Consider the following 27,043-nt stretch of genomic DNA (forward strand, 5'->3'; position numbering starts at 1 on the left):
TTGACCATATTCATAAATCTCCCTCATCATAATATTATATGTTTCCAACTACTTTGTAAACCAGGATGATGATTCTCTCCCCTCCCCCATCTCTTTCCCTCTCCTCCTCTCACATGCTTTTATCTTATTATCTTTATATAAAAAAAATTAATATTAAATGTTGACGTGTCTTAATTGTAATCGTTCAAGTAGAAGGGGAGAAAAAGAAAAAAAAATGTTATGAGGAGAGATAATCCTCCTGACGCACTTCTCATAATTTTCGATACAACTAAAAATATCAACATTTCTTGTGTTTGATTGATAATTAAGTGTATTTAAATAATCAGAAAAATCTCGAATTCTTTATAAAAACGTAATTTATCACAAACAATTATTTGAACTAGTAACATTCAATTCTCAAATTATAGAAAAAAAAAAAAAAAAATTAACGTTCATTAACCAAAGTGAAAGTTGTTGATTGATATAAAGAAACAAGAATGTTAAAAAAAGGATTATCGTACGTTAGGCGTTCAAGAATAAAAGTCAAAAGTTGAATATTCCAAAAGATGATAGCATGCGTGAGCAGGCTGACAGACTGACCAAAACGGCGTCGAGCTTAAGCAAATGAATGTTAACGCAACCAGTAACCACCCTTCCCCCAAGAACTCGCAATTCCCCAAGCTAATGGGACCCACCCTCTTTGGTATCTAACGGCTCAAATCAAGGCATCTTCCTTTCCGCACCAAAAGTAAAAACCACTCTAACCTACTCTTCCCTCACCCTTCCTAATGGTGCACCTACCTCTATCAACGGGACCAGCCTACACCCCTCACACTCACCCTTCATTTCACGTCAACAAGTTTTTAAATAAGGGACCAGTTGAGCCTTAGGGCTCTATAGAAGACTGAAAAATGATTTAGGTCCTCTAGAGACCCCGGAATGGGTAGTGTTAGAAGAAACGTCAGTTTGGTAGGGTTCGACAAATGATGCTTGACAAGCCTAAACGCATGGCTCGACATGTCTCAACAAACGTCAACATGCCAACAAATGCTTGACAAAATGCCTTGGTAACAAAATTTAATAGAAATCGATTGGAATTTAGAAAAAAAAAAAATTTTGACACATTATTTGTATCCAAAATAGTTTTGATCTGTACACTAGATTCCCTATGAAGTATGAATCATGGATCAGCCACTAAAACATGCCCTGAAATGCTTACTTGTTCAGTTGTTCGATCCAAGTTAATGAGTTCTTCATCGTACATATAATGGTTTAATTACGTGGTCCAAACTAGAGCGTATACCTTTCGATGTCAGATTTTTTCGAATCAAACACCAGGCAATCACAACCATCCATCCATCCGACCAACCAAAAAAGCCAGCGTGGCAAAGAATCTCCTCACGAAGCCGGATCTAAATTTAAAATTAAATCCCGTTAAATGCGGTTCGATGAAAGTCGCCCGCACCAGCGAACGCGTATAAATAACGGCCCGGCAGAGGCGCCAGCCAATGCCTCTCTCCGCAACGGAAAATTAAGAAAAAAAAAGAGAGAAGGAAATCGCAAAGTTCGGGTTCGAGATCCGGCGAGCCTCGTCGGGTTTCGACCACCTGAATTCGAATCATTAGTTTTCGGAGCTCCGAAACGCACCGTTTCTCTCCTCTCGTCGACTTCGAGTTCTCCGAAAATGAAGGGCTCGGGTCCTCTGGTCGCATCGGTAGTCGCCGCCTCCACCATGGCTCTGACGACGTCGTCCTCGTCCAACCAGGTACGCACAAAATTACAAAATGCTGCAAAGTTTGGATTTTGCTTTGAATTTCGTGAAATTGATTAATGGATCTGTTAATATATCGGAACTTTAATCTAATTACGGCGTTAATTGCTTTTGATTAGGGTTTTTCTTCCCCGGCGACGAAGAACGGCGGGAAAAATTCGCATACGGCGTCGGACAAGGATAAGTTCGAGCCGAGATTCGACGGTTTGAGGTTCATTGAGACGCTGGTGACGGCGCACAGATGATTAATTTGACGGCGAAGCTCTAGAGTTAGTTGTAATTCCCGCCATTAGAATTCAGAGGAAAAAAAAACTTGTACTTTCCTTTTTCTTTCCCCTTTATTTTTTCTTATTTTTCCAAAGTTGAAGACTTTGGCGTTGATTTGTGATTGGCCCCTTTTGGGTGTTTAATTTGGGTTCTCCAATCTCATAATTCACTTCAATTAGCATTTAATCTTATATTAATTAAATGAGAAGGTTTTTTTCTTATTTAATTAATTAATTTATTTTTAATTTGGGGGTTGTATTGGGAATCTTCGTGATTTTCAGAAGTACATGTGTCATGGTTTGTACTTTCGTTTTAAATTGTCGGTAGGAAGTTGGGGTTTCTTGCTCGGATGGGAAATGGAATCCTTATCTGTGGACGAATTATTTGGAATGCATAAACATAAGCTTCCAGTTCCAGTTGGTGGTTTTTCGGAGTTGGAAATTACAGTTTTTTGGACGTTTTGTTAATTGTTAATTGTGTGTTTAATTTGCTTAATTAGAACTGATTTGCTGGGTTTGATTTTTGTTTCACAATTTCTTATAACCCAACGTGCTGGGTTTGCTGGGTTTGCTTTGTTTGCCCTGTATTAGTTTTAAATTGGAATTAAAGAATAAAACCAGAGGCGACAGTCTTGAACAAAATGTTTAAAATCGTACAGGTTAACGGAAGTTGAATACTTCGAGGAAGATGGTCATTTGTTATGTAAAAGGTGTTTCAGGATGTCAATGCGGTTGTTATGTGGCAAAGATAAAAACAACGTTGCGTGATTTATTTTTACAGGATGTGAGGTTGTATTAAGCATGCCTTATGCTACTCGGATTAGTAAGGCATCCCGCTCTGTACGGGTTGGGCAGCAAGCCAACAAAGATAGAGGAAGGGGTGCCATTCATATTCGTGGGTGCTTAAAGTCAGATTAAACATGATGAATTTAGCAGTCCAATTTTTCTCAAACCTTGAATTGTTTGCTTTCTATTTTTTATTCCGTGATGACTGGGCACCACATAAGTTTGTTTACAAAAATCATGTGTGGTCCAACAACGACTGTGATATTTACCTTATAAAATTACCTTTGTAATCCAACAGTTTTGATGACTTTGATCTGTAAAATGCTATAAAAAGCTTGTGATTAAGAGTTAATTAAAAACATATAGGCCACACCTTGGACTGACGCACCAATTAACTCCAGGAAAGTGCATATCATTTGTTGAAAACTTGAGGTGAACGTGAGTCATGAGTCATGACTGTATGCGCTGCTGCTCCCACATCGTTTTCATGCAACTGACGAATGAAGTGCCTTGTGTTGTAATTCTCCTGTTTCTTAATTTGCTTTTGTAAAATTAAAGAACACAAAAAACACAACCACAAATCGAACAAATGGCCTACAATCGCAAACAATACAAGTGGATGGTATGAGACTATGAGTATTAATGCGACTTTACAGCATGAGTTTCATTATCTTTCTAGTGTTATTCACTAGGTTACTTGGTATTGGAATACAGTCGTGGTTTAATTAATTCATGTTGTATGCACGCTCTTTTAAGGTTGTTGATAGAGTGGAAAACAGTGAATTTATATTGGTATTGGAATATGGTCATTGGTTTAATTAATTCATGTTGTATGCATGCCATTTTAAGGTTGTTGATAGAGTGGAAAACAATGATTTTATATGTAATCAACATGAGATTATTTGGTATTAATTGGAATACAGTCATAGTTTAATTAATTCATGTTGTATACATGCCGTTCTAAGGATTTTGTTGTCGATGGAGTATGATGACTACGCACGCAATCAACCTCAAGGAAATAAACAACCACATGCAAAAGCAACCATTTATAGTGGTTCAGCTACTGATTTTGCTTACATTCACTCTGTGATCCCTTCAGAAATTTCATTAACAAAGAATGACAACTTTTGTTTACAGTTGAAACCCCATTAGGTTTGGTTGTTGAGAGTATATCCAAAATTGAGGAAGACCATCACATAAACAGTTCAGTTACTCCCTATATTGCTATTTGGTTTTGTAGCAAAATTTCAATTTCCTTCATCGACCCTAATAAAACCTAGGTCTTGTGTTCATCCATATTATAACACGTCATGAAATGATTATACCACACAATTGTGTTCCAACCTGAGCCAATAATTTTTCAACAATTACAACAGTTGTAGGCAATTCACCTTATTAAGATGCCATGAATTTAACGTCAGGTTTTTCTTAAATTTGAACTTCCCCATTACTAAGTAAAAGGGTAAAGTGCAAGTAGTAATTTTATTGGCATTAGTAATTTTAAAGGGAGACTTTGGATGCGGTTCCTATTTATCAATATTGTTTTACTAAAACCTTGTTGGTTCTCCCTGAAATTAATGTGATATATGTTACTATATATTTTAAATTAAAAATTAAAATTTATAGCTGTTTATGTTAATGAGATTTTAAATAAAAACCCATAATTTGCGGGATTAAATTAAAATATAAAATTAAAGTATACTATTGTGTGTGGGCGTGTATTAAAAAAAAAAATATTGTACCAAAACATGGGTACATTCTTCAAAACCACACAAATAATAATAATAATAATAATAGATATTAGGCTTAATAACATTAGTACACTTCTTCGATAAAACTTGACATGATTACATTCTCAAAATCAAAGAAATATCCATAGAAGTTTAAAAATGGATTAGAAAAAAATTGAATAAATTTTATATATAACAAATTGATACATTTAAGAATGGGTACATTTTAAGATTAAAAATTTGAAAAAATTTACATGAATGTGTGATAGCCCGTCTCTAGTTCTACGATTTTATAAATTTTAAAAGAATGAATTTATGCCCAATGCCCTAGAGGTGAAGGTTTTGACTTTCTTTGACCAACGTGTAGAGAAACGTATGACTTATTCGCTTAGCGCATTTGTGTAGTACTCGTTGGTATGAACGTGTAGGCGAAAGTCGTTTACGAGTCCGGATTATATCGGTATAATTACGGACGTTTGAAGTTGTAAAACTATAGATTGTGGGAATTATTTAATTTCCACATGTGGGTTAAAGGTTAAATTAGTTAAAATAAAGGGGACCAATCAGATTTTTAGAGAGAGGAAAAGGACCTTAAGAAGGGAGAGAGAAGCTGAAACTTTTCCCTTCATTTCGTCAACCCGTGCACCACCAGCCCGGTTTCGACCCGGGTGAATGCTGGCCAATTCCACCATTTTTTTCAGGCGAGTTTCATCCATCCTTCACCTGGAACTTCTTGCACCACCTTCCATCTACCATTTATGCCCAAAAATCAAGGGTTTTAAGGCCTATTTCAGGTAGAACTCCACCGGAGAACTCGTGGGTTCTCGTCGGTGTTTCGTCATTGCGGTGAGTATCACCATTCACCGTCACCCTTAATCAACTCCCCTTGGACCTAGGAACAAGATCCAATCAGTTGTAGGGGCGTTGGAACATCGAGGAAGTCGAATCGAAGAACACCCATCTTAGGGTTTCTGGCGGGTTTGAGTGAATTTAGGGCTTTTCCCAGCCAAATTGGACTTAGCCACATGCAACATTGGTTTGTGATGTCTTAATATGCGTGCTAAGGAGTCGTAGCGCGGACCTCAGGTGAGTGGATCTTTTCCTTTCTATCGTGTGTATATAAATTGATTATTGCTTATGATTACTATGAATGCTTTGAAGTACTAATGTGAACTATGAATGGCTTGATCCCTGTTTAGGGTACATAGGCAGTCTAACGAGACATTAGATGCAGCCATATAAGAAGTGAGATTAAATAATTGAGACAATAGCCTTATTTAGAGAATTGAGTAATGTGAGGGACATTGGTGGAAAATGTGAGATTTAACCTTATGATTTGGTGGTTAAATGTTGGTCATAAATCAATGTGTGAAGAATCAAGAATTTGAAGTAAGGAAACGTAAGTAATGATAGTTAATTAAACTAGTGTCTAGTTGAGCTTATCACCGATAATTATTTCCGAAAATAAATAGTTCAAGAGTAGGGCGTTACGGCTTATGCATTTTTATGCCATAATATATATATATATATATATATGTATGTATGTATGTATATATGTATATAATTGAAAATGCGATGTCATGGTTGAGTATTAGATTGCATCATGGTATATCCATATGTACATTACTGCACATAATTATTGTGAACGCTTTGAAATGCAAAGGTGAACGCAAGGTGAACGCAGGATACCCAGGTAAGTTCAGGTGAGTTTATGGTATTAGTTGAAATGATGGAGTTATGGCATGACTACATGTATGTTTTAGGCAACTCCGACCTTGTCGTATAGGTTGCAATGATAGGTAACTCCGACATTATCGTATAGGTTGCCCATAAGTCGTATATGTTACAATAGATACAGTTAGAGTTCATAAACCTGCACCCCGATGTTAGTACTCCCACCAGTGGCCAGGGTACAGTCCTTCACGTGATGTTCACCTCCTGCACCTTACGCTCACCTTGGATCCAAGGTAGGTGCACAGTTCTGTCGTACAGATCATTATAGGTGATTCCGACTTGTAGGTCACCCGCGATTATTCGCATAGTCTTCAAGTGACTGTAGCACTGAGCGTACTTATTTACACCCAGTCCTGTCGTACAGACCACTAGAGGTGGTTCCGACCCGTGTGCAGAGATATGTGATGAGCTATGGGTACATCCGTACATACCACAAGAGGTGGATCCGACTTATGTGCTAGTATTGATTGATGAGATATGGATAAGTTGTACAGATCACTATAGGTGACTCCGACTTATGTGCTAGCACTGATTGATGAGATATCGACAAGTCGTACAGGTCACTATAGGTGACTCCGACTTATGTGCTAGCATTGGTTGATAAGATATGGGTGTAGTCATACAAGTCACCATAGGTGATTCCGGCTTGCGTGCTAGTATGGGTTATTAAGCACATGATTATTTATATTGCTAATGAGATGCTAAGTAGTGGTATACTTCTGGATTTACTATTAGTATACATTTGATTTCATACTTTTATGTGGTATGATTTTCTGGAAACTATAGGTTTTACGGCGAGGGGTTACTATCTTTGATAATTGAAATGATTTTGAAAATCTTTGTTTGCCCGCTAACACTTTCTATTTTGCACCCCTCCAGGTTCTAGTAGCAAAGTTCTGTATCGACGAGGACTTGTGGCACTCCCAGTTCAGGTGGTTCCTTATGATGGTATAATTATTATCTTACCTCACATTACTTTTCTTGTGCTTTGTATCACGTGTGAAATGGGTTTATACCCGCTCACCGCGCACTTGTGTATATAGGCACTTTTAGTTTCAAATTTATTCACATTTTAAACATTATCACATTCTATGGCTTCGTCACCTTCCAGGTGTCGGCCAGCACAGCTTAATTTGGAGTTTTAGGGGACATTCCGAGTCGAGGTGCGTCAAATGGGTACATATAAGATTTAAAAATTGAAAACATTTTTTAAAAAGCTAATGCGTACAAACTTATTCTAATTTTTTATTTATTTTGGAAATGTTTTGGATTAAAAATTAGTTAGGAGTTTAATAAAGGTGTGAGTATTAAAATCCTAAATCAATTATTAATTTTTATTTTAAAAAATTATGTAACTAACATGTAAATTCATTATTACATTAATGCTAGGAACTTAGATCAAAAAATGGTATAGAACCAACTCTTCCCTCAAATTTGAAAAAATATGGGTTCAAAGAATTTTTCCAACCTAAACATGTAGCAGATCGTAGTGATTAAGATTGCTACTTCAACAATGTTCGTGCATAATATAATACAAAATTGCAACTTGATTACATTATTTTTAAGGTTTCCAAGCAAGTGTCGGAGTCTTCATTTCTCTCTAAAACCAGACACCGTCGATTATCAACAACTGAGTCAGCAAAATATGGAAGAAAGAATTTCAAGATGTGGTTTGGTACTTTGTTTGCATCCTATGTGGGAACCATCAACCTCAAAATCCCCACCAGCACCAAGCCATGCACTCTCAGCCGCAGACTACTCCACTCGATGTCGTTCTCGCACTTGATTCAAGAAAAAGATCTTCCAGCTAGTTGCCCAATCTCTTCCAAACTTCTAATCAACATAAGTATGTGGGAACCATCAACATCAAAATCCCCACCACCACCAAGCCATGCACTCTCAGCCGCAGACTACTCCTCATGGTGTCGTTCTCACACTTGATTCAAGAAAAAGATCTTCCAGCTAGTTGCCCGATCTCTTCCAAACTTCCAATCAACATAAGGTGCAATGGGGTCTGTTGGAACGTGAGTATTCAACCGAAATCTAATTGGTAATAAGGGGGTGTTCGGGCAAGGATTTATGTGTCCGACCCCTCACACAGCTCCCTGAGGGAATGGCAGTTTGTTGCTTGTCGGGCAATTTCTTGTTGCTTTGTGTGCTGCAAGATAAATTTACAGTTAGTTTGAAAAGTGCCTTTGTGGGGCCTTTGGTGTAGGCCTTGAGGCTCACAATCAAAACTAACAAGGGTCTGAGCGTGCCACTGTTATATTTATATAACAGATTGTTGAGTTAACATGATTTAAATTGGTTGCATAAACATAAGTCTCCAATTCCAATCAGTGGTTTTTCAGAGTTGGAAATTATGGTTTTTTGGACATTTTGTTAATTGTTAATTGTGTGTTTAATTTGCTTGATTAGAACTGACTAGCAAGCTTGCCCACACGATGCTTCGGGTTTTGAAACTGTATAAAACATGTAGAAAGAGGCAAAGAGGCAGGTGTTATTCATTTGATCTCACAAAGACTGATATTATTGCAACGCATTCCAACTGGAATTTTAAAAAAAAAACATAAACCTTCACTTCCTATGAACTATCACCAGAATTCTTCTCTGAACAATCATCAATGGAACATCCTTTCTACTTTTTTCATAACTTCCTAACCATGCTCAGAAAGATTAGGATTCAACAATCATCAAAGGAACATCCTTCAGGTGATACAAATATTTAAGCATGAGCACACACCTCATCTTCAGATTCAGAGCTCTTTTCAGATCCATAGCTGCTAGTGTTTGCCTTTTTAACAGCCACTGATGAGCCTTTCTTTGCAATTGAGCAGGCTTTTTGCGCAGTAACCTTTGCAGGGGTTTCCTGTGAACACAAAGGTTGAGGATCACTATCGACCAAAAGGTATCTTTCTCAATCTAACAAAGAATAAATACACAACACAATGTATCCCAAATATACAGATATGAGTGACTCAATCTTCGGGTGAATGTCCCATGCAACAACCCCAACGGAAAAAAAAATTATGGCACCAGGTTGGAAAACCAAAAACTCACATCATCATCTTCCGAATCATCGCTACTCTCATCTGAGCTTTCAGCTGAGACTTCTTTCTTCTTTGTAGCAGCAGTTGGGCCATTCTCAGCAGCTACCTTAGATTTAGAAGCCTTAAACCAAACAGTAACACACACTTAGAAATAACCACTATTTTCAAAATCACAAATCAAACACAAAAAATTAGCGATAGCATATGTGCATCAGTAGCTTTCTTAGCTTCAGCAATCCCATTTTTATCAAAATGGGCCCATCAAAATAGATAAAATGATTGTGTGGTCAATTTTCCTCAAAATAGATGAATAACAGAAGTAAATTTCTCCACCATTTAAGCGTGATAGACAGAGAGGCTAACAGAAACAAACAGAACAGAGAAAGACTAACAGAAACCACAGTGTAGCAAGGCCGGACATCAATTTCTCCACCATCATGCATTCAAGAAGTAATTCATGGTAAAAGTATATTAAAGGTAATGATATGATCCTTGTACATACATGTCCTCAAACTATAGAACCACACAAAGGAATGTGACATCTAACCTGAAACCGCTGCTTGGAAGTTTCATTTGCTGCAAAAATTTGTAGAGTTTGCCTCACCACCAAGGAGTTATAAGTGCATTTATTGCAGCATAAGTCGTTGCAAGATGTGGCATCTGGGAAATCAAAGAACGTGCTGTCAATTGTAAATCAAAGAACACGCTATCAATTGTAAGGAAAAGAATGCAAAGTACTATCTAATAGAGTAGATAAGTAATGTTGTATAAGCCTAGTCAAGCTATCACAACTAACATTAACTGAGTTAAACAAAGATATATGGACACTGGCTAAGCCAAAATGGCAGATAGTGAGACCAATTTACTTGCCTGTCCTTGTCCGCCGCCATATCCACCCTCTGAGTCATGGAAGCAAAACACAACTTCATGAAAATCTAAAGATACCATTTCACACTAACAAAACAATAAAGATCACTTTTTTGTTGTTGTTCTTAGTGGTTAAAAGAAAATATATAAATGACTAACAATCCGGATCTTTTTTTTTTCATTGACAGGCCAACTTTATTTTTCAAAAAGAAAAAAAAAAGAAAAAAACTCAATGGTCATTGTTTGTTATAAGAAAAGGAAAAGAGAAAAAGTGGTGTAGTCGTCATCTTTGTTAATCTTTGAGATTCTCTGGACCATGTTGTGGGGAAGATTTTGTAGTCGTCATCTTTGTTAATCGCATCTTCTTCTAAATTGTCTTTAGAAGGATTAACTTTAATACAATTCTGCAAAACTACAAATGGATGGACACAGCCTGATCCCTTTTCTTCCACTGTGCTTTTAAGATAACAGAGAAAAGCCTCTGAAAACTGAAATCCATAGGGCCCACTTTGTAAGTCGGCTTTGTAGGGGCATTTCAGTGCCTTGTGAGCCTTGGCAAGAAACTCATTTCCATCAGTATACCATCAATATAGAAAGGTAGACGCTTAATCCAGGCCCATAAATCAAAAGAAAGCAGAAATCTTTCATTGCACAGAAATGCTAAAAAACAATGTGAGTCACAAAATATATGAAACCTAGATCAAACTTCTTGATAAAACCTAAGAATAACTCCACAAATTTCTGAGTTGTAAAAAAAAAAAAATTCAGAATCCCAGATCAAATTTCTTGATAAACTTTAAAAACCCCAATTCAGATGAGGAAAATACATTAGGGACTAATTTTAGCCATATTAGTTGTTTGCATTAGGTTTTGAGAAACTCAAGTAAGGAACAGAAAATGAAATCAGATAAGTAATGTTATATTCAAAAGATGAACACTAAACATATGATAAAGATGTCAATGAAATTGAATTATGGGTTCCTACCGTGCCCTTTGTGAAGTGTCCTTAGTTGAGCAAAATATTCAGATATTTTCCTGATAGGCTTCCACCTACAAAGGTAAAAGCAGAACATCAAAAATCATGCAAGCATCCCTGTAGAACCTTTCCAACTGATGAAAAATAAGGGAAGAGATCAAGACTGACCTGCTCAGCCAAAAACTCAATTTCAACAAAATCTATTAATTGCACATCTTTGTTCTTCTCAGCAACCTGTTAGTCGTAAATTCAAGGATGAACATAGTATAGTAAGATTGTTAATTCGCAACATGAACCAACCGATGGTACAAAATATAATCACCTAAGCCTAATCATCTTATATTAAAAAGACATCATACAATAACAATGAATGTTTTACAGTGTGCAAGTGAAGCAGCTTTCATTTGCTAATTTCTCAAGTGATAATGCAAGCTCGATTGCTGGATAAAAAAAATAAGTACCAAGAAGACATCAAATCCAATGCAGATAGCAGATAAAATTGAACCCAAAAGGCAAAAGCTTTCTCTAACAAATGGATACATATAAAGAGTCGTTTGGGATATAGATATTGGTGGACCCAAAAGAATAGAGACGCACTGAATAGGAGAGAGCAAAGAGAGATAGTGGAATTTTGGAGGAATACTGGACGACGACGAACTGCGCAGCCATAGCTGTTGGTGGCAGTGATTCTGCTGCGAGAGACAGTTCGAAAAAAAAGTAATCAATAAATCTTACAGAACTGTAATAATTCAGTCATGAGCTTCGAATAATTGACATTTCAATTATAAGGATTCATAATTTAAATTTTAAGATAGTATTAACGGTTTACAAATTAGAAAGGTACAAAGCCATTAACAATTATGTAACTCAGACTCTTCATACCTAGACTTTGCTCACTACAATCTCTATTTTAATCTTTGCGGCAAAGTTCTCTTCATATCTCATTACTTCGCTCTTCTTTCTTCTTCGTTACCAAAATGATTTTCTTCATGTCCTATTTGATCTATTCAGCTATTCTCCTCAGACAACAAATTGATAGTTGGGAAGAAAGAAGAAAACATGCGTCAATAAAATTTCGAATTTTTAACCACCTCTAATTTATAATTAATCTAAGTAAAGACACAGAAACCACAACAGTAAGAACTTTCAAATAGAAAAGTTATCTATTAACTACCATGCAGAGGATCTTCCTAGATCCAACTTCCCACAGCCCTATGTCCCCCATATTGGTACCAACTGAAGCATATACAGAGAACAATCAACAGTCAATTATGAGCTGCAAGCATCTAGGGAAAAAGTGTAGAGCCGAAGGTATACAAATAAATATAAGGAGCTACTTAAAAAATACAACCCAAGAAGCAGAGTCTGTTGTGAAGGATGAAAATCCATGCTCATGGGAATTGAGCCCTGATTCAATGTCCGTGTGACATCCTTAGGCAAGTCATCAGGTGCATTCAAAGCTTGCCCTGGACATGTTACTGGCCACACGTTAACAGGGAGATTAATCCTAACCCCTGATTTCCTGGTATTCATGTACAAACTGATTATGGCCTGATTTTTTAAAAATCATTCCATAAGCTGCAACCACAACACAACCACAGCAATAAGAACTTTCATGAGCTGAATCTAAGCTTGCAAAAAGCATTCCATGAGCTGCAAAACACAAATGCAACTGACTACTATGCATACCCTTTGAATTTTTCAGATGTTTCTTCAGATACCGTTCATTGGAATCCAGTGTAGGTGGTGGTGCTAAAAGCATACATGTTCTTTGCTTCTTCCAATTTCTACATAAACACAAATTAACAGGTTAATCTCCCAATTACAATACGTAGCATGAAATAACAAAAACAGCCAATATAATATGGTGCGTTAAATGCTTTGCCCTCCCTCATTTTATACATCGTGGAAAATATCAAACCCAAACAGAAGTCCTCTGAAACTCCGATTTCAATATAATCACACACAAACAAGATACCAACTCAACTCTGATTATAAAAAACCTAAACTATAAATTGAAACTTTCAATAGAATAACCCCAGAATTTTAAATTACTTACCTTGAGAACAGAGGGTTTTGCAACCTACAAACAAACATCCAATATTTGAAAAACCTACTAACCCAAAATCACAAAAACACCAAAACTAAAACACGGAATCACATTTTCTCAGCTACCGAGCAAAAAATTACGATCCAAAACTAAAATATAAAAAAAATCCCAGAAACTTAGTGCTGCATGAAGTCCGTACCTTGGATTTTGAGGAAAGGAATATGGGTTTCGACGGATCAGCAACGTTTGAGAGCGAGAGAGACTGAACGCTTGAGAGTGAGAGAGGCGAGTTTGAGAACGGCGGAAGCAGAAATTTGAGAAAGAGAGAGAGGGAACGGATGGAAAAACCATGAAGATGCACTAGAAGTGGAAGGTCCAGCAATATGATGAACGGTCGCATGACTGGAGAGTTCCAAAGGCATCCACAAAGCGGAATCGAAATCGTCAATCGTGTTGCAGGGCACAGTTTTTCCTTTTTGGATTTCGTTTCTGAGGAAGGAGTCGAGAGACTTCTATTGTCAATCCAGGGTCAAAACCGTCATTTTACTGTGTAATTGACAAAAAAGTAAGACCAAAGGAACTGAAGGGCAAAATTGGAACAACACTGGCGAAGGAACAGTGAAAAGGACACAAAGGGAATTAAATAGAAAGTTAGACGTTTAGTATAGACTAGATAATAATGTCCGCGCATTGCTGGGGGATTACAAATTGCAGGAATAATTATGTTTGAACGACTACCAAAGTTTAATCTAATATAATCAGCTGATTTTTTATTTTCAGCTATATGAACACATGTTGGAAAAAAAAATAATTAGAGTATGTATAAACATAATTACTTGGTGAATTACTAAATCATGAGAAAAATGAAGGGTTTGCAATTAGATGCAACCAAACCCAGTAGGCCAAAATGCTCAAACAATATTAAAAAATACAAACCAGAGTTTTTAAATTTGATAAAAAAAAAAAAAACGATTAACATCAGAAACAACGAACAACACATTCGAGTATATTTTGTAAATATGATGTTCTCCTTAAGTCTTAACTAAGACAGCATTTTCAACTGCAAACAAACTCAATCAATGAATACCAAAGGATAGAAAAAACCTTGCAATCCTTGTCTGCAACTTTGGAGGTGATGTAGTTGTGTCAGCTACAAAGACTGGAAATGCATCAAACAAAATAAATAGCAAACTTAGTTATAAGCCTTGAGCTTTATCCAAATTAAACAACAGTCAAAATTTAGGCACTCTAGAAAATGACAGAAAAAATAATGAGAGTGACATAATTTACACCAATAAACTACCATTGAATTTTAAGTTTGGAATGACTTTTCTCCATATTCTCCAAATCATTAAAACAATCTTATTTACATCATGTGAAAATCTATTTACAACCCTAAAAAGTGTTTTAACTACAGCATAACAAAAGCATTTTGCAAGAATCTTAGTAGGAATTAATTAATTGAACTAATAAATGTATCTCTAAGTTTCCAAAAGTGTTTAAATTGAAACTAACAAATCGATGACTTAGGTTTCAAAGTGCACTATAGAATTGATTAATTTAAACAGAACATTCTCAGCAAAGCAAACATTTTTATATCCCCCAGAAATTTATCTGTTCTGTTACCTACCAAAGCTAATTTGTTTCAAAAGATTGAAAGCAAATGGTTTTCAACTTTGAAATCCCACAACATAAGTAGATTAAAGAAAGAGTTTCTCCAAAATCACAATAACAAAATTTGAACAGAAAATTTATTTATAAATCCAAATTACACTTTTAAAAACTTGGGCAGTTGCTGTTGTTTGTTTCATTTTGGTTTTGGTTTCGGTTTCGGTTTCGATCCACATCGAATATTTCATTCATTTAATTGGAGGTTCGCACATAATTAGGTCAATTAATTTCATCTTATGAAGTCACCTTTGGGATTATGAATGCGAAGGTATTTTGATTAAATTTTAATTGCACTCTTGCAGTGGTTGCAAAGAGAAACAAAAGAGCTCTCTATCAAACTCTTGACAAACTGATCATATTTCTAAGACCCTGTCAAGAATCACTTAGTTGAGAACTCCATTGCTCAAATAAGAATATAAATTACGTACTTATCGGTTTCAAACAATTATAGTCATATAAATTCTTTTTCTTTGTCAATGTAGTTTTTTTTTTTTTTTTAACTTCAAAAATCTTGAAAATGAAGGGCAATCATATTGCCTGTAAAGCAACTATCTGAATGTTCATATGATTTTTCTATCTTTATGCAATAGGATTTCCACGTATTATCATGAGTGTCTTGGGTGAACCACCATTCTAGACCAACCAAAGCATCAATTTATTATATTAACGTTTCATAACCATCAATTATCATGCTATTATCAAATTGACTTAACCTCTATTTGGATAAATATTATCATGATTTAGCAACATCCGTAAACTTTCAAAAACCCAAATAGAAACAAAAGCATTGGTGTAAATTAACTATCTAACTGAAGAAATCAAAACAAAAGTATATACCTCAAAATGTCAAGCAGCCAAATTCTTCCTCCAACGACCCAAAATTCTGAAAATTCCATGAAAAAGGTAAACCCATTAGCAATTCATAGATTTTATAATAGCTAAAAAATGGGACAATGGTAAAGATGTGGTGAGAACCATCCCTCTTTTTGCTTATGTATTTGAAAAGATATTTTATAAGCAATTTATAGAGTCATTTTGATCATGTTGAATGTCAATTCCTTTCCAGGAGTTTAAAAAATATGGCAGTTTATGGTATCAGTTGAATAACATGGTTGAAAGATTTAAAACAGATACATTCAATTTTTATGTCAAACTATAACATATAGCTAAAGATGTTGGGTCTATATACCCATATCAATCATGTGCTAATTAAAAGTTTATCGATGTAAATAGATGATTTCAATCATGTGATAACATAGTTTGCTTCAACCTAAATGCATGTGTGTGCAGACGTTTGTTAATGCATCTTTAAGTAGATGGTTAATCAATTCAAAAGACTATTCTGTCAATTTGCTACTGAACCTCATGATCACTAAAGAAGAAAGTGTAAAGAAGAAAGTCAATTGGCATATCCATTATAAAGCATGGTCAAAATCAGCAAGATTGTTAAAGTTATTGGCTGAGTTGAGTGTAATTGTACATGTAAAGTGAATGATTTCATGTGCAACTGTTTTTCAGCGAGGTTTAAGTCATCAGGCTTTAGAAAAATATTATTCCAAAAATTTCAACAAACATAATTAATTTGGTGATTAGCAATAGCCTGCATTGATAGAAACAGAAACTTGAATTCCAATGTCATGATGATTCAGTTCCCATATGCAATTGTGATTCTTATATCATCTATACTGCAAAATTTGATCAAAATAAGATGATGATTAATCCAGCCGGTTTCTTCACTCCTATAACGGAAGATCAAAATACCCACATCAGCACTACATAAGTCCTCTAATTCGTATGGAAAACTTGTATTTAACCAACCTACTCTTTTCAAATGGAATTTGGTGTATAAAAAAAAATGAGAAAATCAAAAATTTTGCAGTAGAAATATAAAAAAAAATAAAAAATAAAAACTTACCATGTATTAAGACTTTAATTCCAATTGCCAATTCAAGTTCCCTAGCTTTTGATCCATCATGGTCATACTCATAAAATCTTGACCATGAAACCAAAATCATTACTTTGACAAATAAATATAACCAGCAACAAAAACAACTAAATTTTCAAATGCCAAAACTTACCAGCTGAGTTACTGAACACCACGATATCGGGTCTACCTCATCTCTCTTCCTCTTATGCTCCAACGCAGTTGAAATCCTGACCATTTCCACCCATCAAAACATAGAAATAATTAGATTTCATTTTTGGGTTTACGGAATCAATCAGATATCAATCAAACTGAAAAGGATACAACAAAGCAAAGATTCTTTGGTTCTCACACATTGTCCCTGTCGAATCTTCCCACGAAAAGCCGGCTTTTGTGGCGATGGTGCTCTTTTCTTCCACACTATTGGAATATCATCTCATACTTGGCTTGCAAATTATTCTTCTCCATCTCCTTTGCATGTATCTTTTCCTCCAGTTTAGTATAGAACCGCCCAAAGTAATTGTAAACGTTACTTCACTAACAGAGTTAACACACAGCAAAGGAAAAAATCAGAAAGATGCAAATGCAGAAACAACCACCCAAAAATTCAATATCCATTTTCCCTTCTGATGCTATTTTTAAGAAAACTATCATCTCCCTCAACAGATTTTTTCCTGAGATAATTTAAAAAATAAAATAACTTTCACCATTAACTGTGAATATCCTCATAGGGTAACGATTTTCAAAATTAATCCCTACCTACCTCCCATCCAGGATTAAACTTAGTTTTCCAAAAACAAATTATACTGATTGATTAGTATTTAGGAGCAATATGAGCATATGCAATAACACACTCATAATTTGTGAGTTTTAAGTAAATGATCCATTAATTTTCTATCTTAACAGTTAAAACATAAGAAAAGCTAAAATATATTTACTTAGATTAATCAAATTGCTTAGTCTAATTCCCAAACTATGTAATGTACAACATGATCATCTTTATACAATTATCATGGAACAAACCACAACCAAATTGGTGGATTTTAATTTAAAAACAAAGGTCAAACATATGGTAAAAATTACACTATGTATGGACATTGCATAAAAACAAAAAACAAAAAGAATGGATCACTTACCGTCCAGTTGATATTGGACTCTCTCACTACACTAATAAGGCCTTCTTCGTACTGCATAGATAATAAACAAAGCTTAAGTAAACTAAACTTGAGGCAAAATAAGAAATAAATCATAATTATAAAAATAAAAAATAAAAAAAAAGTCGATAAAATTTTGATCAAAGTGAACAGAAGATGATCTTACAATGCCATACCCTATGATCAATAATAATTTGATACAGTGCTGCATGTGGAAATTCCTCAGCCATCTACTGAAGACTGAATCTGTGAAAAAATAAGCTGCAGAAGAATAGTAAACCGAGCATAAGTTGAAAAAGAAAACTTGGTTGCAAATTACCAGATAGTTAAAAGTAAACTCATAACCAGGCAGTCTGCAAATGAACTGACTTTTCTCAATTGATTAAAGGCATAGTCTAGTGTCTGATTGATAGTAGATAGTCTGCATTGACATCATAATCAGACTACAAATTCAAATTCAAAACACAAAAGGAAAATTAAACACAGAATTCAGAATTCACAACGCAAAATGATGCTTTCCAAAACCGATGTGTTATAACCCCACAATATTGACATATAATCTGTATTTGCGTGTAATCACAACATACCGAAAGGAGTAAATACTAAGGAAAATATCCACAAACATATCCAAGAAAAGCTGATTTTTTTTTTTTCTTTCTCAATTTCCTTCCCCAGTTATTTTTATTATCAATTCAATAGAAAACAAATCTTCTCAAAAGAAAAGAAGGTGGACAGTGCATTGGATAAGATATCAACTCAGCTAAGAAAACTATAATTGAATTCACTTACCGAGTCCATCAACTGATATCGCGAAACTACTTATCCATGAGTTCTAAAGAAATTGACACCCATAATGATGCCCAGAAGTGTACCTGATGCAGAATAAACCAGACTTGGAAAATCAGAAACCCGATCAGTTTCTTATTTTTTAAGATGTAAAAGAATTCACATGTTTATAACTATTGTTGTATGAAAAATAAACATGTTCAAAATATAATTAATGGGATTAAAAACTAATGAATGATACTAATATGGCAGACTCAGATATCAAAGCTTGTGATTTTAATGAAAAATTAAGCTGGTTCACTGTCTGTGTAGGGAGCAGTCCAACTCATAGAGTTTGCTAACAAACAGCGACTAACATTTTTCTAAATTATAATGCTTTTGTATTGTATAAAACTACGATTGAAGGGAGCATGACTGAGACCTGAATTGGTTCCTCTGCTTAGCCCAAATTTTTTTCAAGATTTACGGACAAAACCACAGATTCTAGCAAACCAAATAACAAACAGAGACAGAATCAGGAAGCAACAGAGACAGGAAACCATACCCAAAACAACTCATAATTTCTAGTGCCTAAAATCCAACCGAAACAGAAGATAGCAAACTAAACATATAAAGATGCTTCCAAATTCGTTGATTAAAAATAAAGCTAAGATCTCATTACCTCACCAGCTAAATCTTACCCTCAAGTGCCGAGAAATGGTGCAGTGGCCAAGTTGTCCTTGTCTCTGTATAAACGAACCTGCAAAACAAACGAATCAACCAAAAAAACCAAATCATAAATCTCAAAAAGGCCAATGAACAAAACCCATAACACGATCTTGGTTAAAAAATTCACACAAACAAAGATTTAACATTTGATATTCTTATATGTAACAAAATCAAACACTTTAACTTTTGATAATTTTATATGTAACAAAATCAAACCCGCAGTTTTGAACCAAAGAAAACTGAAAAGCTGAACAACCTTACACTGATTCGGTGCTTTCTGAGCAAACCAAGAGCCGAGAACGATAAAAAGCGGGATTTGAGAGTGACAGAACACAAATTCGCGACCAACGGAAGCAAGGGTTTGAAAGGGAAAAAAAGTGAGGTGTAATAGTGATAGAAAAACAGAGACTCATATGGGAAGCAAAAGTAAAAGTGGGAAGAATATAGGGGAAACGCAATAGCCTACGATGATCAACACGTGGGTTGGGCAAATGAACTGCAGTCACACGTGGCCTAGAAGGGCAATTCCGTCATTTAACTGTGAAACAAAGAGAAAAAAGCCTGCTGGAAAACCGCCACTCCACTGTCCGTGAACAGTACACTGGCGTTTGGGTTTTAGTATAGAAATAATATAATATAATTTGCTAGGTTCGATTTTTGTTTCACAATTTCTTATAACCCAACGTTCTGGGTTTGCTTTGCTTACCCTGTATTAGTTTTAAATTGGAATTAAAGAATAAAACCAGAGGCGACAAACTTGAACAAAATGTTTAAAATCGTACAGGTTAACGGAAGTTGAATACTTCGAGGAAAATGGTCATTTGTTATGTAAAATGTGTTTCAGGATGTTAATATGATTGTTATGTGGCAGAAATAAAAACGTTGTGTGATCTATTTTATTTGTTTATTTTTTTTAAAAGGAGATTAGATGGTGACTTCGCCACAACATTTGACCATTTTGGAAGGGCCGGAAAGACTCACAAAGGCATTTCAGTCTTCTTCTGGACACCATTGTTCGATTCACCAGTGTCGAAAATCGAACTCAGGATGTGCAGTGTCAAATACAAGTCTGAAATTCGTCTCAAACAACTAAATAATCCCGTAGTTATTGTTGCGTGATTTATTTGAGAATATGAAAGATCGTCATAGTGATACCTTTCACTTGTTGAGATATGTGGTTTTTATTGTGTGACTTAAAATTTTGATTATCTTATTTAATAATCTACCATTCTCTGAAGTATCATAGTCATTTAATTTTTTCACCACAGAAAATATCTGGCTATGAATCTGTGTGGGGTGTGTGGCTATTTCTTCGCTGGTTGTTTGGTCACAAGAGGAAAGCACATACATATAGAATTAGAGATCTTTGCAACTAAAGGGTGGTACAACCACTCCACCATTTATGAATTAGAGATCTTTGCAAGTAAATGATTATACCACGCGATTGTGTTCAAACGCCAGCCAATAATTTTTCAACCATTACGACAGTTGTAGGCAATTCACCTTATTAAGATGCCATGAATTCAACGTCAGGTTTTTCTGCAATTTGAACTTCCCCATTACTAAGTAAACGGGTAAAGTGCAAGTAGTAACTTTATTGGCATTAGTAATTTTAAAAGGAGACTTTGGATGCGGTCTCTATTTATCAATATTTTTTTACTATAACCTTGTTGGTTTTCTATGAAATTAATGTGATAATTTATTTCTATTTATGTTACTATATATTTTAAATTAAAAATTGAAATTTATAGTTGTTTATGTTAATGAGATTTTAAATAAAAACCCATAATTTGTGGGATTAAATTAAATTATACTATTGTGTGTGTGACATCCCACATCACCCAGGAGAGTGATCCTTATATGTATATTCCCATCCATACCTAGCACGAGACCTTTTGGGAGCTCACTGGCTTCGGGTTCTGTAGGAACTCCGAAGTTAAGCGAGAAGAGGGCTAGAGCAATCCCATGATGGGTGACCCATTGGGAAGTTGCTCGTGAGTTCCCAAAAACAAAACCGTGAGGGAATGGTAAGCCCAAAGCGGACAATATCGTGCTACGGTGGTGGAGCGGGTCCGGAAAGTGGTCCCGCCCGGGCCGGGATGTGACAGTGTGTGTGTGTAATAAAAAAATATTATTGTACCAAAACATGGGTCCATTCTTCAAAACCACACAAAAAATAATAATAATGGATATTAGGCTTAATAACATTAGTAAATTTCTTTGATAAAACTTGACATGGATACATTCTCAAAATAAAAGAAAAATAATGTATCCATAGAAGTTTAAAAATGGATTAGAAAAAAATTGATTAGGTTTTATATAAAAAAAATAAAAAATAAAAAATAAAAAAAAAAAAATTGGCACATTTTACATATAACAAATTGGTATATTTAAGAATGGGTACATTTTAAGAATAAAATTTTGAAAAAATTTACATGAATGGGTACATATAAGATTAAAAATTGAAAACATTTTTTTAAAAAGCTAAGGGTACAAACTTATTCTAATTTTTTATTTATTTTGGAAATGTTTTGGATTAAAATTTAGTTAGGAGTTTAATAAAGGTGTGAGTATTAAAATCCTAAATCAATTATTAATTTTTATTTTAAAAAATTATGTAACTAACATGTAAATTCATTATTACATTAATGATAGGGACTTAGATCAAAAAATGGTATAGAACCAACTCTTCCCTCAAATTTGAAAAAATAAGGGTTCAAAGAATTTTTCCAACCTAAACATGCAGCAGATCGTAGTGATTAAGATTGCTACTTCAACAATGTCCGTGCATAATATAATACAAAATTGCAACTTGATTACATTATTTTTAAGGTTTCCAAGCAAGTGGAGTCTTCATTTCTCTCTAAAACCAGATACCGTCGATTATCAGCGACTGAGTCAGCAAAATATGGAAGAAAGAATTTCGAGATGTGGTTTGGTACTTTGTTTGCATCCTATGTGGGAACCATCAACCTCAAAATCCCCACCAGCACCAAGCCATGCACTCTCAGCCACATACTACTCCGCACGCTGTCATTCTCGTACTTGATTCAAGAAAAAGATCTTCCAGCTAGTTGCCCTATCTCTTCCAAACTTCCAATCAACATAAGTATGTGGGAACCATCAACATCAAAATCCCTACCACCACCAAGCCATGCACTCTCAGCTGCATATTACTCCTCATGGTGTTGTTCTCGCACTTGATTCAAGAAAAAGATCTTCTAGCTAGTTGCCCGATCTCTTCCAAACTTCTAATCAACATGAGGTGCAATGGGGTATGTTGGAATGCGAGTATTCAACCAAAATCTAATTGGTAATAAGAGGGGTGTTTGGGCAAGGATTTATGGGTTCGGCCCCTCACACAGCTCCCCAAGGGAATGACAGTTTGTTGTTTGTCGGGTAATTTCTTGTTGCTTTGTGTGCTGCAAGATAAGTTTACAGTTAGTTTGAAAAGTGCCCTTGTGGGGCTTTTGGATTAGGCCTTGAGGCTCGCAATCAAAACTAACAAGGGTCTAAGCGTGCCACTGTTATCTTTGTATAACAGATTGTTGAGTTAAAATGATTTAAATTGGTTGCATAAACATAAGCTTCCAATTCCAATCGGTGGTTTTTCAGAGTTGGAAATTATGGTTTTTTGGACGTTTTGTTAATTGTTAATTGTGTGTTTAATTTGCTTGATTAGAACTGATTTGCTTGATTTAATTTTTGTTTCACAATTTCTTATAACCCAACGTGCTGGGTTTGCTTTGCTTGCCCTGTATTAGTTTTAAATTGGAATTAAAGAATAAAACCAGAGGCGATAGACTTGAACAAAATGTTTAAAATCATACAGGTTAACGGAAGTTGAACACTTCGAGGAAGATGGTCATTTGTTATGTAAAAGGTGTTTCAGGATGTTAATACGGTTGTTATGCGGCAAAGATAAAAACGTTGCGTGATTTATTTTATTTATTTATTTAAAAAAAAAAACGAAAGAGATTAGATGGTGACTTCGTCATAACATTTGACCGTTCTGGAAGGGCCGGAAAGACTCATAGAGGCATTTCAGTCTTCCTCTGGACACCATTATTCGATTCACCAGCATCGAAAATCAAACTCAAGATGTGCAGTGTCAAATACAAGTCTGAAATTCGTCCCAAACAACTAAATAATCCCGTAATTATTGTTGCGTGATTTATTTAAGAATATGAAAGACCGCGCGTCATAGTGATACCTTTCACTTGTTGAGATAAATGGTTTTTATTGTGTGACTTAAAATTTTGATTATTTTATTTAATAATCTACCATTCTCTGAAATATCATAGTCATTTAATTTTTTCACCACAGGAAATATTTGGCTATGAATCTGTGTGGGGTGAAAGCACATATATACAAAATTAGAGATCTTTGCAAGTAAAGGGTGGTACAACAACTCCACCATTTATGAATTAGACTAACAAAGTTTCCAACTCCTTTTCTTTTAAAAAAATAGTTTCCATCTTCAAATGTGTTGATGGCCATTCATATTTTTGTGGGGAAACATAGGCATCCGGGGCGAATACATTCATACATCTGCAAGATTGATCACGTGACTAGATTTTTTTTTTTTTTTTTTCCTTCTGTAATACTTATTATTGGATTAGATTTTTTTCTCTAACATTCATTACATAATTAAATTATCTTATGATGAGTTACGTAAAAAGTGCTATAGAAACGTGAGCGTGTTCCCCGCGATAACAGGATAGAGTCTCCAGCCGAGCTGGTAGCGTGAGCTTGTGCTAGGTGGGTAAAGGTGTTTGAAATTTGTTCACAAACCACCGTTGACAGGATGTGAGGTCGTATTAAGCACGCCTTATTGTACTTGGATTAGTATGGCACCCCACTTTCTACGGGTTGGGCAGCAAACCAACAAAGACAGAGCCTCCATACATCGTAGTAAAACGAGAACAGCATATGATTCAACCACCACCAACAATTTGAGGAAAGGGTGCCATTGATATTTGTGGGTGCTTAAAGTCAGATTAAACATGATGAATTTAGCAGTCCATTTTTTCTCAAACCTTGAATTGGTTGCTTTCTATTTTTGATTCCGCGATGACTGGGTACCACATAAGTTTGTTTACAAAAATCATGTGTGGTCCAACAGCGACTGTGATATTTACCTTTTAAAATTACCTTTGTAATCCAACAGTTTTAATGACTTTGATCTGTAAAATGCTATAAAAAGCTTATGATTAAGATTTAATTAAAAACATATAGGCCACACCTTGGACTGACACACCAATTAACTCCAGGAAAGTGCATATCATTTGTTGAAAACTTGAAGTGCACATGATTCATGAGTCATGACTGCAAGCACTGCTGCTCCCACATCGTTTTCATGCAACTGACGAATGCAATGCCTTGTCTTGTAATTCTCCTATTTCTTAATTTGCTTTTGTAAAATTAAAGAACACAAAAAACACAGCCACAAATCGAACAAATGGCCTATAATCGCAAAAAATACGAGTGGATGGTACAAGACTATGAGTATTAATGCGACTTTACAGCATGAGTTTCATTGATCTTTCTAGTGTTCTTCATTAGGTTACTTGGTATTGGAATACGGTCGTGGTTTAATTAATTCATGTTGTATACACGCTCTTTTAAGGTTGTTGATAGAGTGGAAAACAGTGAATTTATATGTAATCAACATGAGATGATTTGGTATTGGAATATGGTCATTGGTTTAATTAATTCATGTTATATGCATGCCATTTTAAGGTTGTTGATAGAGTGGAAAACATTGATTTTATATGTAACCAACACGAGATTATTTGGTAATAATTGGAATACAGTCATAGTTTAATTAATTCATGTTGTATACATGCCGTTCTAAGGATTTTGTTGTCGATGCAGTATGATGACTACGCACCCAATCAACCTCAAGGAAATAAACAACCACATGAAAAAGCAACAATTTATAGTGGTTCAGCTGTTGATTTTGCTTACATTCACTCCGTGATCCCTTCAGAAATTTCATTAACAAAGAATGACAACTTTTGTTTACAGTTGAAACCCCATTAGGTTTGGTTGTTGAGAGTATATCCAAAATTGAGGAAGACCGTCACATAAGGAGTTCAATTACTCCCCATATTGCTAATTGGTTTTGTAGCAGAATTTCAATTTCCTTCATCGACCCTAATAAAACCTAGGTCTTGTGTTCATCCATATTATAACACGTCATGAAATGATTATACCACGCGATTGTGTTCCAACGCCAACCAATAATTTTTCAACAATTACAATAGTTGTAGGCAATTCACCTTATTAAGATGCCATGAATTCAACGTCAGGTTTTACTGAAATTTGAACTTCCCCATTACTAAGTAAAAGGGTAAAGTGCAAGTAGTAATTTTATCGGCATTAGTAATTTTAAAAGGAGACTTTGGATGCGGTCTCTATTTATCAATATTTTTTTTACTAAAACCTTGTTGGTTTTCCTTGAAATTAATGTGATAATTTATTTCTATTTATGTTACTATATATTTTAAATTAAAAATTGAAATTTATAGTTGTTTATGTTAATGAGATTTTAAATAAAAAGCCATAATTTGTGGAATTAAATTAAATTATACTATTGTGTGTGTGTGTGTATTAAAAAAAAATTATTGTACCAAAACATGGGTACATTCTTCAAAACCACACAAATAATAATAATAATGGATATTAGGCTTAATAATATTAGTAAATTTCTTCAATAAAACTTGACATGGATACATTCTCAAAATCAAAGAAAAATAATGTATCCATAGATGTTTAAAAATGGATTAGAAAAAATTTGATCAGGTTAAAAAATTAGTGCATTTTACATATAACAAATTTGTATATTTAAGAATGGGTACATTTTAAGATTAAAAATTTGAAAAAATTTACATGAATGGGTACATATAAGATTAAAAAATTGAAAACATTTTTTAAAAAGCTAAGGGTACAAACTTATTCTAATTTTTTATTTATTTTGGAACTGTTTTGGATTAAAATTTAGTTAGGAGTTTAATAAAGGTTTGAGTATTAAAATCCTAAATCAATTATTAATTTTTATTTTAAAAAATTATGTAACTAACATGTAAATTCATTATTACATTAATACTAGGGACTTAGATCAAAAAATGGTATAGAACCAACTTTTCCCTCAAATTTGAAAAAATATGAGTTCAAAGAATTTTTCCAACCTAAATTAGTGTGGCAATGCATGCAGCAGATCGTAGTGATTAAGATTGCTACTTCAACAATGTCCATGCATAATATAATACAAAATTGCAACTTGATTACATTATTTTTAAGGTTTCCAAGCAAGTGTCGGAGTCTCCATTTCTCTCTAAAACCAGACACCGTCGATTATCAGCAACTGAGTCAGCAAAATATGGAAGAAAGAATTTCGGGATGTGGTTTGGTACTTTGTTTGCATCCTATGTGGGAACCATCAACCTCAAAAGCCCCACCAGCACCAAGCCATGCACTCTTAGCTGCAGACTACTCCGCACGGTGTTGTTCTCGCACTTGATTCAAGAAAAAGATCTTCCAGCTAGTTGCTCAATCTCTTCCAAACTTCCAATCCACATAAGGTGCA

At 34.8% G+C, this 27,043-nt stretch overlaps 2 protein-coding genes and 1 long non-coding RNA gene across 53 annotated transcripts; 2 read left to right on the top strand and 1 right to left on the bottom strand.

Annotated features, from left to right (window-relative positions):
- The first annotated feature begins 1,431 nt into the window (after positions 1-1,431).
- LOC137713543 (uncharacterized) lies at positions 1,432-2,243 on the top strand. The gene is made up of 2 exons (XM_088683850.1): positions 1,432-1,744; positions 1,870-2,243. Exons 1-2 carry the CDS (start codon positions 1,664-1,666, stop codon positions 1,993-1,995), a joined length of 207 nt encoding a protein of 68 aa, XP_088539976.1. The 5' UTR covers positions 1,432-1,663; the 3' UTR covers positions 1,996-2,243.
- Positions 2,244-5,108: 2,865 nt separating this feature from the next.
- LOC137712542 (uncharacterized) lies at positions 5,109-26,849 on the top strand. 2 transcript variants are annotated; one of them, XR_011065231.2, is made up of 4 exons: positions 5,109-5,618; positions 7,146-7,214; positions 7,378-7,429; positions 7,833-8,652. It is a non-coding gene; the product is annotated as an uncharacterized LOC137712542 (long non-coding RNA). The 2 variants fall into 2 exon arrangements; XR_015955777.1 differs by lacking the exon at positions 7,833-8,652 and adding an exon at positions 26,758-26,849 and having other exon boundaries at positions 5,111-5,618.
- On the bottom strand, positions 8,275-19,897 carry LOC137744056 (uncharacterized). 50 transcript variants are annotated; one of them, XM_088684380.1, is made up of 23 exons: positions 19,709-19,867; positions 19,425-19,483; positions 18,748-18,830; positions 18,328-18,379; positions 18,135-18,219; positions 17,941-17,991; positions 17,157-17,341; positions 16,959-17,034; positions 16,796-16,872; positions 15,718-15,763; positions 14,314-14,368; positions 13,409-13,755; positions 13,219-13,242; positions 12,849-12,946; positions 12,511-12,737; positions 12,334-12,395; positions 11,700-11,851; positions 11,300-11,393; positions 11,169-11,243; positions 9,864-9,976; positions 9,327-9,418; positions 9,010-9,135; positions 8,275-8,424 (listed from the first exon to the last, which is right to left on the bottom strand). In XM_088684380.1, the coding sequence occupies exons 17-23, from the start codon at positions 11,826-11,828 to the stop codon at positions 8,310-8,312; spliced, it is 744 nt and encodes a 247-aa protein (XP_088540506.1). In that variant the 5' UTR covers positions 11,829-11,851; positions 12,334-12,395; positions 12,511-12,737; positions 12,849-12,946; positions 13,219-13,242; positions 13,409-13,755; positions 14,314-14,368; positions 15,718-15,763; positions 16,796-16,872; positions 16,959-17,034; positions 17,157-17,341; positions 17,941-17,991; positions 18,135-18,219; positions 18,328-18,379; positions 18,748-18,830; positions 19,425-19,483; positions 19,709-19,867; the 3' UTR covers positions 8,275-8,309. The 50 variants fall into 50 exon arrangements, with proteins under 50 accessions (XP_088540506.1, XP_088540488.1, XP_088540513.1 ...); XM_088684362.1 differs by lacking the exon at positions 13,219-13,242 and having other exon boundaries at positions 17,157-17,336; positions 19,709-19,897; XM_088684387.1 differs by lacking the exon at positions 13,219-13,242 and having other exon boundaries at positions 17,159-17,336; positions 18,304-18,379; positions 19,709-19,868.
- Positions 26,850-27,043: the final 194 nt, after the last annotated feature.

This window comes from Pyrus communis, chromosome 14 (genome assembly GCF_041283825.1).
Source record: "Pyrus communis isolate YQ-2024b chromosome 14, ASM4128382v1, whole genome shotgun sequence".
Taxonomy (NCBI): domain Eukaryota; kingdom Viridiplantae; phylum Streptophyta; class Magnoliopsida; order Rosales; family Rosaceae; genus Pyrus; species Pyrus communis.

Excerpts from the sequence above, each read along its gene's own strand:
- LOC137713543 (XM_088683850.1), top strand. The coding sequence starts at position 1,664 with ATGAAGGGCTCGGGTCCTCTGGTCGCATCGGTAGTCGCCGCCTCCACC. Across the intron at positions 1,745-1,869 it reads CGTCGTCCTCGTCCAACCAG|GGTTTTTCTTCCCCGGCGAC; the intron begins GTACGCACAAAA and ends GCTTTTGATTAG.
- LOC137744056 (XM_088684362.1), bottom strand. The coding sequence starts at position 11,828 with ATGGCTGCGCAGTTCGTCGTCGTCCAGTATTCCTCCAAAATTCCACTA. Across the intron at positions 11,244-11,299 it reads TGATCTCTTCCCTTATTTTT|ACCTTTGTAGGTGGAAGCCT; the intron begins CATCAGTTGGAA and ends TGTTCTGCTTTT. Across the intron at positions 9,977-11,168 it reads GACACTTCACAAAGGGCACG|ATGCCACATCTTGCAACGAC; the intron begins GTAGGAACCCAT and ends TTGATTTCCCAG.